The sequence below is a fragment of the Staurois parvus genome, unplaced genomic scaffold, assembly GCF_062004578.1.
Source record: "Staurois parvus isolate SC_StPar_1 unplaced genomic scaffold, SC_StPar_1.0 ptg000704l, whole genome shotgun sequence".
NCBI classification, from domain to species: Eukaryota; Metazoa; Chordata; class Amphibia; order Anura; family Ranidae; genus Staurois; species Staurois parvus.
Window position 1 is genome coordinate 5,881,280 of NW_028318500.1, and position 19,757 is coordinate 5,901,036.

Consider the following 19,757-nt stretch of genomic DNA (forward strand, 5'->3'; position numbering starts at 1 on the left):
GAAAGGTCTTTCTCTGCAATGAGCATATTATTTATCCTGGATTTCATGTGCATACATATGTACAGAGAAATATATGTAGTCCAAATCTTAGCATAAAAACCTATAATTCTAAAATAACTGATATACAGAACTCTGGTTATAATATATCCATGTCCAAATAACCTATATAGCACAAAAGTGACCCCTGGAACTGTTTGGATCTCTGTCAATCTGTCACTTAACTGTTCAGATATTTCTGCAGTAAAGTGTTAAGAACTCCAGGAAGATATGGGCTAATCTGATTCAGATAAATTATTAATCTGAATAACAGGTATTAAGCACAAAATCACATCAAATCATTAACCACATATATTCACACCTTTGCAATCCCCAGCAGAAAACCTTTCCTCTGCGGAATGGACTTTCAACATGCAGTTTACATTTCAGCATTAACTAAGGAGCTTTCTCAACCTCAAGTCCAATTACAGTAAAACTCCCATCACTGTAGATATACAGTGGCATGAAAACTATGTGAACCCCTTGGAATTAACTTGTTTTCTTCAGTAATTTGCCAGAAAATATGATCTGATCCTCATCTAAGACACAACAATAGACAAACACAATGTGCTTAAGCTGATGACATACAAACAATTCAAATTTCTTGTGTCTTTATCAGTGTTTCACCCATTAAACATTCACAGTGCTGGAAGAAAAAGTAAGTGAACCCTTGGTGTTAATATCTGGTCAAACCTCCTTTGGCAGCAATGACTTCTAGTAAGTGCTTTCGGTAACTCTGAATCATACCTGCAAAACACCATTCCTCTTTACAAAACTGCAGCTCAGAGACATTTGTAGAATGTCTGGTATAAATGGGTCTTGCTGTCATTCTACAGCATCTCCATGGGGTTAAGGTCTGGGCTCTGACTGGACTACTCCAAAAGGTGCATTTTCCTTTTCTAAAGCTAGTCTGTGGTGGATTTATATGAAGGCTTAGGGTAATTTTCCTGCTGCATCACCCATCTTCTGCTTTGCTTCAGCTGATGGACAGCCATCCTGATATTGTTCTGTAGGATATTTTGGTAAACTTGAGAATTCGTTTTCCCCTCGACTAAAGCAAGTGGCCCGGGCCCTGAGGCAGCAAAGCAAGCCCAAATCATGATGTTCCTTCCACCATACTTCACCTTGAGGGTGATCTTTTGATGTTGGTAAGTTGGGCCTTTTTTGCATCATACGCAGGTCTGACTATTCTTCCTGAACAATTCAACTTTTGTTTCATCAGTCCACATTTTCCTAGTAGTGTTGCAGTTTAACAAGGTGATCTTTGTCAAACTTCAGGCATACAGCAATTTTTTTTGGGAGCGCAGAGCTTCCTCCGTGGTGTTCTGCCATGGACAACCTGCCTGTTCAAAGATATACTGTACATATGGTAGACTCATGAGCTGGGTTGTTTGGCAGTTCCAGTGATGTCTTCAAGCCTTTACCTGTTACTCGTGGGTTCTTCTTTACCTCATTGAGGATTTTGCATTGTATCTTGGGAGTCACCTTGGCTGGACACCCACTTCTAGGACGAGTAGCCACAGTACTAAACTGTCTCCATTTATAGATAAGTTGTCTAACTGTTCACTGATGGATATCTAAACACTTAGCTGATGCTTATTATGCACATCAATCTTAAATGGTGTGAGTGTTTTTTTTTTATCAAAGTAGCTCTAAACCACACCTCCAAGCTTATTTCAATAACTGCATGCCAGGTGTGCAAACTACTGACTCCAATTTTTTGATGTAATTAGTCTATGGGTTCTCTTACTTTTTCCTCCAGCACTGTGAATGGGTAATGGGTGTGTTCAATAAAGACACAAGTAATTAGAATTGTTTTTGTGTTATTAGCGTAAGCACGTTGTGTTTGTCTATTGTGACATAGATGAGGACCAGATCACATTTTATTGCAAAGTACTGCAGAAAAGCATGTAATTCCAAGGGGTTCACATACTTTTACTTGACCCTGTATAGGTTGTTTAAATATGTTTGTAAAACCACAGTTCAAGCAAGCCATAAAATATTTGGTTAATATAATGAGGAAGCCTGTTCCTTTGGAAGCAAAATAAATCATTCACATTTTCTTAGCTGGTCCATCAGCATAAGAAATTTATATCTAGCCTACAACCAGAGAAAAGGACAAACTAGGTGACACTGATAAACCAAAGTTTCAGTGAGCACTCAAATAATTTAGATTGCTAACTATAGCCCTGAATACTGCCAGCAATGACGCGCAGAGAGTACCATTGTTTCTAAAATTAAGCAACAATATTACTTCTGTATGAAAGTATAAGTGGACAAAATTTGCAGTTTGTTAAAGGCTAAGCCCATCTTTTTAGTAAACAAATTATAAATGCACTAATATTTGCAGGGGAAAAAAATGTAATAATTTTTTTTCTACAGAAGAATGCAAAGCATTGTATCCATGATCAGTGGATCATGAGTGCAATGCCAGGCACCAGCAGACTCTTTCTCCATCTCCCTGCCTGTACCCAGATACAGGCTTTCAGTAAGAGAGCTGGTGAAAGAGTCAATGGACTACGAGTGTTCTTAATATCGCACTTGTATTCCAATAAGAGTCCAACTTCTGCAGTGGCATGATCTGGAGCCCCGCACAGCTGTGCCAACTTGAAATGTGACAGCGGCTGGGTGGGGGGGGGGGGAGAAGTAACCCCTGCATGCTCTCACAGTGGAGGGTGGTTTGGGGGGGGGGTCCCATTTATACAATGTTACATTTTACACCATAAATACAGGTGTAAAGTGGGGCATCATGCAAACGATTGGCCTTTGAATATTCAAACACATAAGCAGGGGCGGACTGACAACTCATGGGGCCCCCGGGCAATAGGGGATCAAGGGGCCCCTGTGTCCTTGCCCAAACTCAAAAAAGCCTATGAAAAAGGTATCAGGGGTATCTCATGGGGCCCCATACTGATCCCGGGCCCTCGGGCACTGTCCGAGTTTCCATTCTTCCCCCTGACCCCACCTCCTCCTTTTACTGCCTCTACCAGCAGGCTCTTACCACTCCTTCCTTCTACACAAATAGCTGCAATACCCAGAACTTCATATGGACAAGCAGGTGACCTTTTTCCCTGTGATGGTGTTTGGGTCCAGCAGCTAATCACTAGCCCTGGGCATTATAACATGACTGGGGGGAGTTATATCACTGCTCCACTGGGTCACCAAAAACAGTCATTTCAGTGCTGTTGTGAAAAAGAAAAGAAGAAGCAAGGAATCTTTGGTGTCAGGAACATCAAGTCAGCATCAGAAGGGCTGTGCCAACTGTAAGGCTCATGCACAGAAACGTGCACATGTTTTCGGACATGGGGCCTAATTAAACATGCAACAATCCGAACACACATAGGTATGCATGCATCATGGCCTGCACATGAATGCATGGGAACTCCCACTACAGATACTGGCATCTAGTGGGCTATTTTAGCCTGGGCCCTGCATGCGATCAGAGCTGAATGGTCTTTCAGCTTGAGTTTCACTTATTCCTGATCCTAAACCTGCTTGACTGTTAATAACCCAGTATTCATCTGACCTGCTTCAGAATTATCTTTGCTTGTCTAGTTTCTTGCCTATCTTTATTACCAACGTCGGCCTAGGCTTCAGACCAAGATTTTGCCTATCGATTCTGTACCTTGCTGCCTGCAAGTTGCCAACCACTGCTTGTCTCTGACCTTGATCCTGCTCACGATTTGGTGCTTTCATGCTTGACTGTTACCAAACTCGGCTCGAGACCTGGCTGTGCTCACCACTGGACTTGATGTACTGTATGCTGGGTGCCCTCTCTTCTGTTCTGCTTACCTAACTCCAGTGCTCTCCAAAATCAAGTTTTCAACTCCAGTTTCCTGCCCTTATTTTCCCACTGCAGCCCCATCCCAACATTCAGATGGGAATTGTCCTAGAAATCACCTTCATCATCTCAGGTTCCTCATAAAGATACATGACAAGTGGCAGGGTGAGTTGTGGAAGAATGAGGAGGGTGGGCTTAAGCTCTTTGTAGAGACACTGTCACCATGGGACAGTGTCTCATTAAAAACATCACAGTATACCAATCAGCTTGCAAGACAGCATGCAAATATAGCTGAGACAATATAGTGAAATTTGTAATTAAGTAAAATCAGGCAGCTATGAGCCTGAATAATACAATTATTGTATCCATATACTTTATAGTCACCGAAAAATAAGCATGATTCTATCTGTGACCATGCTTTCTATTGATAAGAAAAACATTTTTTTCATGGTTGTATGTGAAATGGTAGCTTGTGGTTAGATTCACTGAAACTTTTCCTAATCTCCACCCACCATTGTGAGCTTTTCTTCTGGTCAGAAGTGGAGAGTTGGGAAATAACTAGATTTTCTGGATGTGTACACAATGATGAGCTCATCTTATTTTTGCATAATCTGGGCATAAATGATTGTGGGAGACACAAGGAAACTATCTTGAAAATTAGCAAAGAATAAACTTTCCTGTTCATACCATTTAACTCAAAGAAGACTGGCACAGGGTCTGTACAAATATATATTAACCCCATTAAATTGTCAGTGCTAATTTAAAAAAAAACAAAAAACATAAGGGTACAGTTACCCATATAAAATGCATTTCAAACAATAACTGAGATCGTTTACTGTATTTATTGTGGAAACAAGACTCTAGGATAGTGACATGTAAGTAATGGCATTGTTTTCTTTGGAAATGCTTGGAGTTCCTTGTACATTTTATTCTAGAGAACAAAAAGACCCATTCATTCCCAGATACATGAAGTCTGTGTATTTGACCCCCTTAGCTGCACATAACAATCACTCAGTAACAGACTGGAACTGGCTCCTGGGAAAGGAAATCACTTTCTTTTTCAATACGTTTTCATGAAAGGATATATAGCCATAGAGAATAGCAGAAATAAATCACTTTCATCAGGGTAAAAACAATTATGATATCTGAACAAAAGAATGACAATCACCCTGAATGCATTAAGAATACAAATTATGCAAATAATGAAAAGTATACATTTGTGTTTTGCACATTTTTTTAAAAGTTTCTGCTCTAGAATAAGATGACAATTTGAAAAGCAAGCTGTGATTTCCGGTACTAATTCAATAAGAAAGTCCAGCACTACCTGCAGGCTGGTCGGCAACCTCTGTATAACTGGCTGCCAGATAGTCACATCTCCGCTAGGAGAGAGGAAGGGATTGTGTCCCTCCTCTGTGATTCACTCTATATTCTATGTAATCAAATTTCTCTACTATTTTGACCTGTTTTACAACAAAGTTGTTAACTAATGCTCTTGAAAGGGAATGCCCTTGCTTAGAGTTTGCCATCATGCTGCAGATAGGAAATGTGATATATTATTATGCATTATGTCATATTCACCTGATTATAAAAAAACTTTACTTTTTTAAGGTTGAATGTAATAACTAAAACAAATATAGAACACACAAAAAGTGATTCTTAGGGTTATTTTAAAAGAACTAAGCAGGCAGGAGGTTTTGAAAGCAGACATGTTTGCACTCCTGCATTTAGCTTTTCTAATAGCAGATCAAAACGCGTGTTAACTGTGAACTAGGAGACGCTCTTGAATTAGGTGTCCTTTTATGATACAGTGATCAGCGGCGATCCTGAGGATCGTTGCTGATCTCCGATCATTAGTGATTTAGGAAACAAAGATGATCAGCGGAGAACATGTTCTTCGCTGATCATCTCAACACACAGACTGCCAGTATATGAAGGAGCAATGTCAGCCCTTCACTGGCGATCTGTGTTCTCCCTCCAGATTCTCCAGTCCAGAGCTGGAGAATCGGAGGAACCACAAACAAAGCAGAAATATTTACCACTGTTTAGTAAACGGTGTTTAACTGATCTCTTACTGTAATCTCGCAAGATTATAGTAACAGCAGCCGTTTTCTAGCGTTCAAAGCGTTTGTAGATTGCTTCTCCCTTCATTCGGAGAACTGATCTACACCGCTTCATAAAAAGGCATTTACAGGAGAACTCTCTCCTCTGAGAATGACGGAGAACTGAGCAGCGGTCATTTACCGCTGCATGATAAAACGACACCATAGATAGAGTCAGACCCTACATAGAAGGTGGTCAAAAAATATAGCTCCCTCATCATCTCCTCCCACGCTCACCTCCAGGACTTCTCCAGAGCCTCTCCCATCCTCTGGAACTCCCTACCACCGCATGTCCGGTCAGCCCCCCCCTGTCTGCCTTTAGGCAATCTTTGAAAACTCACTTCTTCAGGGAAGCCTACACCACCTCCACCTAACTTTAATCACTTGAATCACCTCCGCAAGATCAACCCCTGCAGCTATAACCTTTTGTATCACCTCCCCCTTCCTTTAGATTGTAAGGTCCACGAGCAGGGCCCTCCTATTCCTTCTGTACTGAAATGTATTGTAATTGTACTGTCTCCCTTATATTGTAAAGCGCTGCGCAAACTGTTGGCGCTATATAAATCCTGTATAATAATAATAATAATATAGAAGCCAGGGCCACCCAGAACCAAGGGCCAAGAGACAGATCAGAGGTAAAGGAACAGAGCAAGACTGAAAGAAAGAGAAGAGAGCAGGAGAAGGACAACAGGGACACCCTAAATGGGAGCCCAGGGCCTTCAATGCCTATAGCAGTGTGTATCTTTCAGAGGACATGAAAGGATGAGCTTATGTGTATCTAGAAAAATGCTAGTAAGCTGTTTGTTGATAAAAAATGTTGTCATAATGAAGATGGACCTTTGCAAAGGAAACAAACTGTTGTTTTATTTTGTTTTTAAGGTTTATATCATGATGTCACATGGATTTTATGGATGGAATAATTTTTGACGTATGTTTGCTTGTATATATATTTTTTTTAATTTAAATATTTTATTGTTTTCAAATCACCATATTAAATGTACAAAAGTTAATAAAACAGACTGTATACATTACACATTTCTGTCATAACACTCCCCAGAAATAACCTTAATCTTGGTGACCTTTTACCCCTCCCTTACCTATTACCCCCCCCCCCTTTGATTATGCATTTTTAACTTCATTCTAGAAATCCTGAACCTTAGCTATTACTGGTATTTTACTGTACTATATTTATCCCCTTTCCTTTCTTTTCCTTATTTCACATATTCTAGGTATGCCTCTGAATTTTTAAACTGTACCCACTTTTCCCAACTTGTGCGAAATACCTCCATTTTATCTTCCTCCATATGGTAAAGTTCCTCCATTCTATATATCTTCTCCACCCTCTCTACCCAATCCTTTATTTTCGGTGCCTGTTGTTTCTTCCAAAACTTGGGTATCAGCCCCTTCGCTGCATTTAAATAATACAATAATCCAGTTTTTTTATATTTTTTAACCGAAAACTCGGTACCAAAAAGCAGGCAAGTCTCAGGGTCCTTAGGAATATTTACCTCTGTTATTTCCTGAATAATACTCACTATGCCCTCCCACCATAAGTGTATCATTGTACCTCTCTCTCCACATCCCCGCCAACATAAAGGTGATTTATCTCCACTTATTATATGCGCTAAATCAGTGTAATATACCATCTTACTAAACGCTTCTAATTAATTTCCATTTCCTTCATATTTACATTCCCGTGAATTAAACTATATATTTTCTTTTGTTTTCCCTCATCAATTATTACTTCTAAATCCCTTTCCCACTTCTCTATAAATAGTGGCCTTGTAGCCGTGATTAAACCTGTGAAAATTTTATATATTATAGTGATCCGTGCTTCCCATCTCCTCTTATATCTAATAAGTGCTCAAAGGGGTTCCAATCTTCTCTTTTTCTTAATGGCACTGGAGGACTACCTACAAAATGTTTTAGTTGACCATACTGCCATTCATCCATTCTCATAAATATATCCCTCTTACTTTCCAGTTCACTAAGTAGACACAATTCTTCTCCCATCATTATATCTTTTAATTGAACATCTTTCTTCTTTATCTAATTCCCTGTAATACTCTCTTTACCTGGAGGAAAAAACTCTGTAGATCCTAGGGGCATTAACAATTAATTAAATTCCCACCCCCTTTGTTTGTGTTGTGTCCCAAACTCTCAAAACATTACATGTAAACAAACTTGTGCTATCTTTTAATCCTCTAAATTGAGGAGGTAACCAAATGATTCTACTTAAATTCGTGTGACTTAATGTATTTTCTATGTTTACCCAACTGTTCCCCTGTGCATTATATGTCCAATCAAAAATTCTTGCCAATATTACTGAATTATAGTATCTCTTCATATCTGGTACCCCCAGTCCGCCTTTTCCTTTATGAGAAAAAGGAGAGAAGCGCCTCTAAGTGCAATAAGTCTTTTAATTCAAGTCTAAATGTAGAAACACTCACATGTGTGAAGTAATCATAAGCATAAAAACCGTGGTTAACAATAGTTAACGGTGGGGTGGTAACCCGGGTGAAGAACCGTCATCTCTCTGCGATGTGGGGAGGTCAGCTCTCGGCTGGAACAGCGTGGTGGCTGGAGGGGGAACAGTGGTGAGGCCAGCCTTCATGCACGTCCTCCCTCAAAGCCGGATGGAACGCACGCTGGAACGTAGCGGCGGCGTGGCCGTGATGACGTCAGATCCCAGGGTGCACTGCGACGCGTTTCGGAGCATGCACTGGCCGTGGAAGGCGGAAGTGCACTCCTTTTTCAAGCAGGGGGAAGTGGATGAACAGGGGTGAATATATAGGGAACGTGAGTCTAATTGATCAATTAACCAATTAACCAGTGATTGACCATTGCTGTCAGGTGAATAGTGTAAAGTCATGGATGTTAACTGGGGGGTAAAAGGAAACCAAATGGAAAAAAGAGAGGATGTAATAAATAAGAAAACGGAAGACGAAAGAAAAAAAAAAAAAAAAAAAAAAAAAAAAAATTATGTTCTGGGAGATTAGTGGGGTAAAATGTTCACCTTGCAGCACTGGCACATCAATTATGTAACAGTAGTGAGCAGATATTTAGTGGTAATACAGCATGATTGCAAGATGATACAGCATGATTGCAAGATGATAAACATATTGGTAATAATACATGCAGATGACATTATAAAAAGTAAATTACATTGTAAAAAATTGTAAAAAATAGAATAAAATATAAATAATGAACAAAAGGTTATAAATAATAAACTAAAAATTGGATAAAAAAAAAAAAAAAAAAATTCGATAAAAAATTTGATTAAAAAATTCGATTAAAAAATTCGATTAAAAAAAAAAAAAAAAAAAAAATTATAAAGAAAGGGGGGGGGGGGGGGGAAGTGTCATTGTGAGTGTTGAGTGGCTGTGAATGGGAAATTGTAGTGTTTATAGTATAGTGTTAATGTCTAATTCCTCGTTGAGTCCGCCTGGGGACAATGTATCTAATGTAAATATCCAATAAGTTTCTTGTGAACAGAGTTTTTTGAAACGATCAGACTCAGAGAGATTGTTGTGTATGGATTCTAAGACCCATACTTGTAGGCCATCAGTGGATTTTTGGTGATATTCAAGGAAGTGGCGGGGGACGCTATGTTTGTCTTTACCATCTTCAATAAGACGTCTGTGCTCGCCAAACCTGGCGCGGAGGGGTCTGATGGTTCGTCCCACATATAGGAGGCCGCAAGGGCAGGATATACAATAGATCACATGATCAGTGGAGCAGTTGTAAAATTCTTTGAATGAATAGGTTTTACCACCCCACCGTTAACTATTGTTAACCACGGTTTTTATGCTTATGATTACTTCACACATGTGAGTGTTTCTACATTTAGACTTGAATTAAAAGACTTATTGCACTTAGAGGCGCTTCTCTCCTTTTTCTCATCTACAGAAGTTGCTACAGCTTATTTGGAAGCCTTGCCCTCAGTGCCACACGGAATCCTACGCTCTTCATACAGTAGCCACTAATACCACCATCACCCATACTACCATTTCCCAGGACTTTGCAGTGTTTGCGCTGTTACAACCCTTCCTCGCCTTTTCCTTTATCTCTACTTAAGATTTCATAGCTTATTCTGGGCTTCTTATTTCTCCATATAAATTATGTTATAATTTTTTTAAATTATTCTAAAATATGCCTCTGGGAGCTTAATTGGTATCATTTGAAATTTATATAGAATTTTGGGAACGATTACCATTTTTGTCAAGTTTATCAGACCAATCCATGACTGAAATCCTCTTCCCAATTTCTTTATTTCATCCTTAATCTTGTTTAATAGTGGGATATACTTTAATCTATATAAATTCTTTAGAGATACAGTAAGTTTTATACCCAAATATTTTAGATCTCTTTCTCTCCAAAGACCGTATTTTTCGCTCCATAAGACGCACCTGACCATAAGACGCACCTAGGTTTTAGAGGTGAAAAACAAGAAAAAAAAAATATTCTGAACCAATGGACTGCAGACACAGTACAGGGGATGACCAGAGACTGCGGACACAGTACAGGAGATGACCAGAGACTGCGGACATAGTACAGGAGATGACCAGAGACTGCGGACAAAGTACAGGGGATGACCAAGAGACTGCGGACATAGTACAGGGGATGACCAGAGACTGCGGACATAGTACAGGAGATGACCAGAGACTGCGGACAAAGTACAGGGGATGACCAAGAGACTGCGGACATAGTACAGGGGATGACCAGAGACTGCGGACATAGTACAGGAGATGACCAGAGACTGCGGACACAGTACAGGAGATGACCAGAGACTGCGGACACAGTGCAGGAGATGACCAGAGACTGCGGACACAGTGCAGGGGATGACCAGAGACTGCGGAGAGTGCAGGGAATGACCAGAGACTGCGGACAGTGCAGGGAATGACCAGAGACTGCGGACAGTGCAGGGAATGACCAGAGACTGCGGACAGTGCAGGGAATGACCAGAGACTGCGGACAGTGCAGGGGATGACCAGAGACTGCAGACACAGTACAGGGAATGACCAGAGACTGCGGACAGTACAGGGGATGACCAGAGACTGCGGACAGTGCAGGGAATGACCAGAGACTGCAGACAGTGCAGGGAATGACCAGAGACTGCAGACAGTGAAGGGAATGACCAGAGACTGTGGACCTTTGGGGAGGGAGGGGGAGCGCGTACCTGAATTTGACAGGTATCCGCTCCCACTTCCGCGGAGTTGCCTTCCCTCTTCTTCCCGGGCCGGCTTCTGTGACAGCCGGGCGCCCACTGCGCATGTGCGAGAAGCGCTGCGCTTTCTGAATGGCCCGGCGCCTTCTGCGACCTTTCATGTGTCCCAGAAGACACCGGATCGTTCACAAAGCTCAGCGCTTCTCGCGCATGCGCAGTGGGCACCCGGCTGTCACAGAAGCCAGCGCGGGAAGACTGTGCAGCGCTGGAGCGAGGAACAGGTAAGGCTCTGCAGGAGAGAACAGCTGAGCGGCCGGCCCGGTATTCTGACATGGTGGCCGCAAAAATACCGGACCGGCCGCTTTATATTCGCTCCATAAGACGCACTGACATTTTCCCCCCTTTTTTGGGGGGAAAAAAGTGCGTCTTATGGAGCGAAAAATACGGTAAAAGGGAATTCCTCCTATAACATTTTTTTCTCATGTTTGCTTGTATAAATACAAATCTAGTGTAGTATTGAATTTTTTCTGCTTTTAGACATTCCTGTTTTTAAAGTAGGTTTATCCAAATTTACATGCGTTTAGCTGCATTTAGAGGTACTAATCGGATCCTGGACACTGAATTAAATTTTCTCTAAATGACACCATTGAAAAACAATTACCTGCATTTACAGTACCGGTATATGTATTTAGAAATATTATCTAAATGCACAGAAATGCAGGTCTGACAGTGCCAGTGTGAATGAGGCTTTAGCGGTAGGAATTATCATTATCATTTTAAAAGCTAGGAACTCTTGTCCAATGTTCCCCAATACAAATAAATCTGACTGTTCAAGCATCTGCAGGTCGATCAGTAAGAATTATTGGTTGTGGCTATTGAAGTCCATATTCTTGAGTCAAGCAAAGAATGAGCAGTGGACCTAGACTGCAGAAGATCCTAGTGTAGAAAAGATTTTGGCCCATAAAAAAACAGGTTGCTGATGCTCTAAATTTGCTATCTCTCTACCTCTCTATCTCCCTCTCTACCTCTCTATCTCCTTCTCTATCTCCTTCTCTATCTCTCTATTGCAATCTCTACCTCTCTATCTCCCTCTCTACCTGTCTATCTCCCTCTCTACCTCTCTATCTCCCTCTCTATCGCAATCTCTACTGTTCTATCTCCCTCTCTACCTCCCTCTCTACCTGTCTATCTCCCTCTCTACCTGTCTATCTCCCTCTCTACCTCTCTATCTCCCTCTCTATCGCAATCTCTACCGCTCTATCTCCCTCTCTACCTCCCTCTCTACCTGTCTATCTCCCTCTCTACCTCTCTATCTCCCTCTCTACCTCTCTATCGCAATCTCTACTGTTCTATCTCCCTCTCTACCTCCCTCTCTACCTGTCTATCTCCCTCTCTACCTGTCTAATTCCCTCTCTCCCTCTCTATCTCCTTCTCTACCTCTCTATCTCCCTCTCTACCTCTCTATCGCAATCTCAACCGCTCTATCTCCCTCTCTACCTCCCTCTCTACCTGTCTAATTCTCTCTCTTCCTCTCTATCTCCTTCTCTACCTCTCTATCTCCCTCTCTACCTCTCTATCTCCCTCTCTACCTCCATCTCTACCTGTCTATCTCCCTCTCTACCTCTCTAATGCAGGCCATAGACGGGTCATTTATCAGCCGAATTTTCGTAAGCAATGAAAATTGGCCAATAATCACGCCGTTAGTGGGGCCAGCCTGTCAACCGTTTTTCGCGGATCTCCTCATTTATTTTTATCAGTCATGCTGGAAAGTCCGCAAAAAACGGCCGTTTTTCGTGGACATGGGTGGTAGAATTGGCAACGGGGTCGACCGATTTTTCGTTTATCGGCCGAAAATTTGGCCGATAAACAGCCCGTCTATGGCCTGCCTATCTCCCTCTGACAGACAGAGAAATAGACATGGCATAGATAGATAGATAGATAGATAGATAGATAGATAGATAGATAGATAAACTGTAGATATATCTTGCCAGGGTTTGTTCTTTCAGAGGAATTTTGCAAGCTGAAAACCCTTTCAGGTCTGATGAAAAGGCTGGTTGCCTTGAAACACGTCACCGCCGCCCTCGGATGACTCCCAGCAACATCTTGACGTCACTTCCGCTCGGCGGCCATCTTGGATGCGCCTCAAGCTGGCTCCACTACCCACGCTGATGTGAGAGACCAGCAGCGCCCGCCCTGAGCACGGTTCTTCCCTGCACCGCGACTCCCGGTAACTGCGCCTGCCGTCCTCGCTCCTCCTTTTGGGACCCGCCTAGAGCGCCAGCCACTGTGAGAACCCTGGCACTGCAGCCATCTGCCCATGATGTGCAGCTTAGATGACGTCCTCCCTCTTATACCTGATGCCTGATATATACCCACGTCTTGTGAGTTTTTTTTCTTGTGTGCAATAAACTGTTACTAACTTACTACACTCAGTCTGGCGCACCTCTCTCTCTCCTCAAACCCTTTCATTTTAACTGCGAGCTCTTCATCCTGTTCAAATAGTTCTTCACTACACTACACAAACTGCATTGACTTATGCACACCCAAGGAAATTACTACAGAATCCAAAAATGATAGCTTTACAATGTTTTTGCAGCTACAGTATTTGTGTATAGGCTAGAAAACAATGCAATAAAAATGGAAAATAAAAATGTGATATTTCATTTTATTCCATACTGTATTCTTTTAATGCAACAGAAATAAGTTCATAATTCAAAAGCTATATGCTGTTCACTTTGCAAGGGAAGATGCAGCGTACAACAAACTTTTCTGCACAACTTAATAAATGAAAAGAATATGTGCTGACTCCCATCATTAAATCAGAACTACACTGCTTCTGAGCACCACAAACCAAAAGTGCTATTTAATTCATTTTTAATATTCAAAGCAAACTCTTCCATCTCTCCAAGACCCCATACTTTATTTTGCTAAGAAATCACTTTGAAAAACACCCCCTAGAATTTTTGGCTGTAGCCAACTTGAGTAAAGGCAGATGATTCATGTAGCGTTTGCTTCCTGGAATCCATCTGCCCTTAGCACAAACATGCAGATGGGAGGGTGTGCTTAGTTAAGAAAACCCCTCCTACCCTCCTGAAGACTCCTGGTATGTATGACATCATTTGCCTAGGCCTGGAAACCAGGAAGTAACTGAAGAAATGTAAAAAAAAAGTTAATATGATATATTTCCCTACCTATTTATTAATCCTAGCAGCGTAAGGATTAAAAATAGCTAGTGTCGATTGAGAGAGTTCCGCTTTAAATAAGGTTCGAGCAAAAACTGTTTTTTATTTTCCTTGCACATAATTGGGTATTGTTTTCAAAATGAAATTTCACCGCATTCACTACATTCTGGGGAGAATTTCTATGCAAAATGCAACTTACATTGCAATGTGAACAGCCTATTTGCCTTTAGTAAATCAAGCCCTGTGAGGTGCCTCAATACCTTATTGGTTTTGTGATATTGGCCATTTATGCACCGTAATATCAGTCAATCAGCTAAATACACAGATGAAACAATTACACAGCTAAATTAAAAAAAGTATAGCACTCTCCATATTTAGCTAGGGGAGCTAGAGACCTGATTGACAGTCAGAGGCTGAGTAGCAGGCCAGGTGCAAGGGTCAAAAGGGTAAATTTGGGTCAGGAGCTGGAAGGCTCTGCAGACCAGCCCTCTGGAATTTCCCCTTGCTCTAGATCTTCAAAGAAAGGTCTAGAAGCAGTGCATGGATCTGAGGAGTGGCTGGCTTATACTCTTAAGCGATCCTGGCCATTCCCAAGCAGGAGGTTGGCAAGGGACCAGGACAACCCTTAAAAGTAAGTAAGCCTGCTCAGCAGCAGGAGAGTTCAGGGGGAAGATAGGGAGGAAGATGTGAGGCTGAAGGAAGGAGCCTGTGAGGAGGCCCAGTGGGATGGGGCCTATATGCAGGTCTGGAGCTGGAAAGGAGGAAGGCTCAGAGCTCACTAGCCCCCTGAGAGAGGACCACCTGTATGGAAAGGAAGGAGCAGCCCAGCTGATAGGCCTGGTAGCAGCCAACAACCCACAAGCTGTAAAGGAGAGGATCTGAGTGAGTACACCTACACCCCTGGGCAGATAGGGGAAGGAGCACTCTGTTGGCAAACCAGATTAGCCCCCTACTAGTGACTGTTCAACTCTTAAAAAGACAGAACCAGATCCCCTGTTCAAGGATACCTCCAGATTGCTGGGTAAAGAGGAAAAGTTCATATAGGGTCTGGGGTGATACACTAAGGAGACACTGACTAGCTCTGCAACAAAGACTGTGCTGCAGAGAAGGCTTGTAAACAGTTCCAGGAAGTTGTCCTCAGTTTACCAGTTTCCTTGGGCATCCTGTACACCCCTAACCATATCCCAGTTCAAATTCCCTAAAAAAACAACAAAACCAAAGCTCAAGGACTGATCTCTGACTCTGAATGCAAGCCTGTGTGAAGATGCGTGATGCCTGGCTGTGCAGGACTTTCAGCAACTCCTAAGGGGGTAGTGCTACACAAGTCTTACAGATTTAACAAATTGCACAAAAGGGCATTTTAAATATTTGATTTAAGTTTTCCTTTAAAAATGATCTTTCAGTTTAAATGAACTTAATTCAATCCAGGTGCTTCACAATAAAAAGGTGTTCCAAGTTAATTTCCTTTAGAACACAACTATAGCCTAAGTAGCCTGTTCTCTGTCAGCATGCTGCAGAAAAGAACTCTCTGCATGAAAGCAGCGGTCTCTGTGCAGGGGTCTGCAGAGCTAGAGTTCTCCAATCAGTGAGGAGTTAAGCTTTGCTGATTTCTATGCTAAGGGTCTGACTCAACAGAGGGTGTGTTTGATCTCTGCACAGAGACCATGACATCTACCCAGAGAACAAGGGTCCTTGTCTGCAGCATGCTGTCAGGAGGCAACTTTTCCACTCTAGTGCAATTGTAAAGATAAGACCGTGAACATCACTTTTCTTGGTTGATCATTGCTAGGTCAAATGATGAGTACATGCGTTTCCTCGTGGATTTTCCTTAATGCAGAATGTACTATTGAGTATTGCAAATGGAATCATGCATTATTAAAATTGGGATGACTCTACTGAATATTTCCCATTTAAAAACGCAAAACATCATTTTGGGTGTAGTTGGTATTTAAATGCCATTTTAATTATTTGCCTTCTCACTTCATCTTTGCTTTAAAGCAGATATGAGCACAAAACACCCATAATTCCTGATAGCTTACATGTGAGCTGACATTCCAAGCTACAGAACAAATCTCAGTATAAGTGAGATGGCGTAATATATTTCAAGTGGAACTCCTTGAGCTCACTTCCAATGTGCTAAAACAGCCCATTCATTTATTTAAAATGCTAAATATACAATGATACAGTGACTTCAAATTATAACACCTTTTAGTCAATGTGTTGTCAAGTGTCAACAATATTATAGGATTGGTTTTCAGGATCTTTAGGAAGGTAAGATGCAATGCAGCTAACCCACATTAGGTACTACTCAACTTCGTGTTGGTGCCCTATGTGTTGACATTAATACACCTCAGAGCTATGGTGCCCTACAATACATGCATTGATGCATTTAGATTCAGTCATACCTGTGAATTTACACATCATCATATTTATCTAAGTAGAAACTAAGCGTATAGGCTAATTTACCTTGCCAGCCCATGATTTAAGACCATATATGTTAGCCAGAGCCACTGTGGCTATCTACATTCGTTAACACATTAGAATACTTACTGGCCACCACACCATGCTGCGCCCAGCCAGGAAGAAACCTCCTACAGTGCCACGACTTGTCCTTACCATAGCCTGTAATATACAATCAGATTTTAGTATGTTAACCACCTAGCTCCTCATTTGGGCAAAATATTTTTTAAATCTGTCTATTTTTCTTGAAAATTAGATACACTTTTCATGGGGGCATATTATTCAATGAATTGATGTGCTAATCTCTTTGGGAGTTTTGCTATGGTTATAAAGCACATATGCCATTCATTGCTTATTGGATCATGTACCACGCATTCAGATTTTCTGTCCTTTAAAAAGTGACCCTGGTCTTAGTATTATGGTGAACATTACATCTGCCTGCCTTTTGACTTTGACATTCACACAGTTGTTTGTTAATGTTTCCATGGAGGAGCCTTTGCATTTGGTCCTACTTTGCCCGCCTTCACATGCATTTGCTGGACATCATCAACTTGGACATGCCTCTCCACCCATCACCATTACCAATGTTAATTTTGCATCCCAAATCACTGAATTGAATTACTACATAAACTGCTCTTCTTATATTGTTTACAGGATTGATAAGGTACCTCAAACAAATTTGCAAAAGTTGAAAAGCTTGCTAAGGTATAGTTGTTTAGTTGATATTTAGCCAGAATGACAGCATTTAGCTCAGGAAAAAGTTGTGACTTTCATTGCTAAGTTCCGACCATACATAAGATGTGAACAGTCAAGATATCTTCCCTAATGATTGCTAAATATATTTTTTATCAGAGGGTAATTTATTTTGTTATGCATATACTGATCCTTTCACAGTAAAGAGGTAGATTGACATGATGCACAATACAAATTAATACATTTTGGTTGAAACCAATGAAATAAAGTTCGACTTACGAAGCTATGACTATCATTATTTTACAAAAAAAATGTATTTAGGCTAAGTGAGCCAATGAGAGATAAATAACAGTTGCATAGCTGTAAATAATAGATACAATTGAAAAAGCACATTTTTTATAGCTTAATGCAGCCTCTCAAACTGTTCAACACAGATGAACCCTTGAAATAACTTTCTTGTCTGAGGGAACCCCTGCTAAAAATCACTAAAGCTACAATTCATAATTCATTAGTGTGATGGACAGTGGGATTAATGCTCTTTACAGTTGTGGTTACTGGGGAGAATTAGCCCTTTACAGATAGCTAAAAAGATAAATGATGTTAGGAGAAACTTTTCTGAGAGGCAGAAATTGCTCATTGTTCAAGGAACCCCTAGCAACCTCTGGAGGAACCCTAGGGACCATCAAACCCTGGTTGAGAAACCCTGGCTTAGTGAATTGAGCTTAATGTCCCTATGAATCATTCACAGGGGTGGACTGACAACTCATGGGCCCCCGGGCAATAGGGGATCATGGGGCCCCTGTGTCCTTGCCCACTCTCAAAAAAGCCTATAAAAAAGGTACCAGGGGCATTTCATGGGGCCCCCTACTGACCCCGGGCCCTCGGGCAGTGCCCGAGTGCTCGAATGTTCAGTCCGCCCCTGATCATTCATTAAGTACAAGAGTAGTTCATCTGTATTACTAAAAGCCCAATAAATATTCACTTTATATTTCATCACCTAAGACTATCCTTGCTAAGACTAGTGAGGGTAGTGCAATATATTTGCTCGTTGCTATAGGTTACTGTACTTTACTTTTGAGTTTAAAAGAAAGTCAGCTCTGCAGGAACTGTTCAAAAAGCAAGTTGAGTCCACAGATATTCAAGAACTACAAAACCATTCAGAGAATGGCAGCATATGCTGATGCTTATACTTTCTCAACTAACAACTAGTTGTAATTGACATACTGTTAAGGTATGAGTTTGCAAAAGCTTAATTGCAGTGGATATAATGTATATCTATTTCATGCAAAGTATCAATACCTATACAGATTATCAGTATCAGTCCCCAAATTAATACAACACTTACCCATATTCCTACAGCCAGCACCACTACAAAATAGATCACAATCACGGAGATGTCTGCTGGGTTATTAATTGGAATGGTGTCCTCAGAGGGAGCAGAGGTACTAGCTGGAGTTAAATCCATCTTCTCTGCTTTAGTCCAGAGAACACTCTGCTCTCATATGCCAACCGGTCCTTCTTTCTCCTCTCTCAGGTGTATGACTTGGATGTAGGGTTAATAATAAACCCAGCCCACAGAGACTCACCGCCCCTTACCTTGCCATCAATGTATAACCTGATCTTTCCTAAACTGAGGAAGCTAATCAGTATCACAACAAACCTCTGTACTCCAACATTGTATGATAAGCCTATGAAACCTGCGTTAAGGTGAAAAGGAATGTTTGTCATCAAAAAAACAAAAGGAAAGTGGGTGTGTGCCAGGTGATGCCAATTTAGCTATGTGACTTGTGTAAGTCTTCCAAAGGATGGGTACTTAGTCACACAGACAGTGTTCACGTAAATGTGTGCCCAAATGAACATAATTGCACAGGTGTGACATTGTCACTGTTGTTCTAGGCACTGATTCAGTAGGCTTAAGGATTGCGTATTTTCACTGAATACATAACATGGATAGTTATTATAAGTTTATATGAAAGTAGTTTTTGATTTAACTTTCACAGTTTTCTTTCATTGTTGGTTTCCTAGTTTTTGTTTTTATTCAATAGACATCTAATTCTTCCCCTATTATTATTTATTTTTTTTAGATTATCATTTAATCCAGTTATATATTCCTAAATGTAGTTTTAAATACAGCTAAAATGTAGTTTTAAATACAGCTAAAATAAATACCGAAATCTGTCATTTTTTTTAGTTTCCCATAAACTTCTGAACAGCAGTATTCAGAGTGGGAGAGGAAGAGTACTGCAAAGTGCTCCCAATCTAAAGCTACCTACAGACATTAGATGGTGTATGGAAGTACAAAAACTCTACACACACGCATGCCCAGATTGGCTGAATGT

General features: G+C 41.0%; 1 protein-coding gene across 1 annotated transcript in view; it reads right to left on the reverse strand.

Moving 5' to 3' along the window:
• SLC5A1 (solute carrier family 5 member 1) overlaps positions 1-18,931 on the reverse strand; it is an 84,849-nt gene extending 65,918 nt beyond the window's left edge. The window contains exons 1-2 of the mRNA XM_089653243.1: positions 18,764-18,931; positions 16,816-16,887 (exon numbers count right to left, since the gene is read on the reverse strand). Coding sequence (XP_089509369.1) covers positions 16,816-16,887; positions 18,764-18,883 — 192 coding nt within the window. The 5' untranslated portion in view covers positions 18,884-18,931. The remainder of the gene's footprint in view (positions 1-16,815; positions 16,888-18,763) is intronic.
• Between the last annotated feature and the right edge of the window lie 826 nt (positions 18,932-19,757).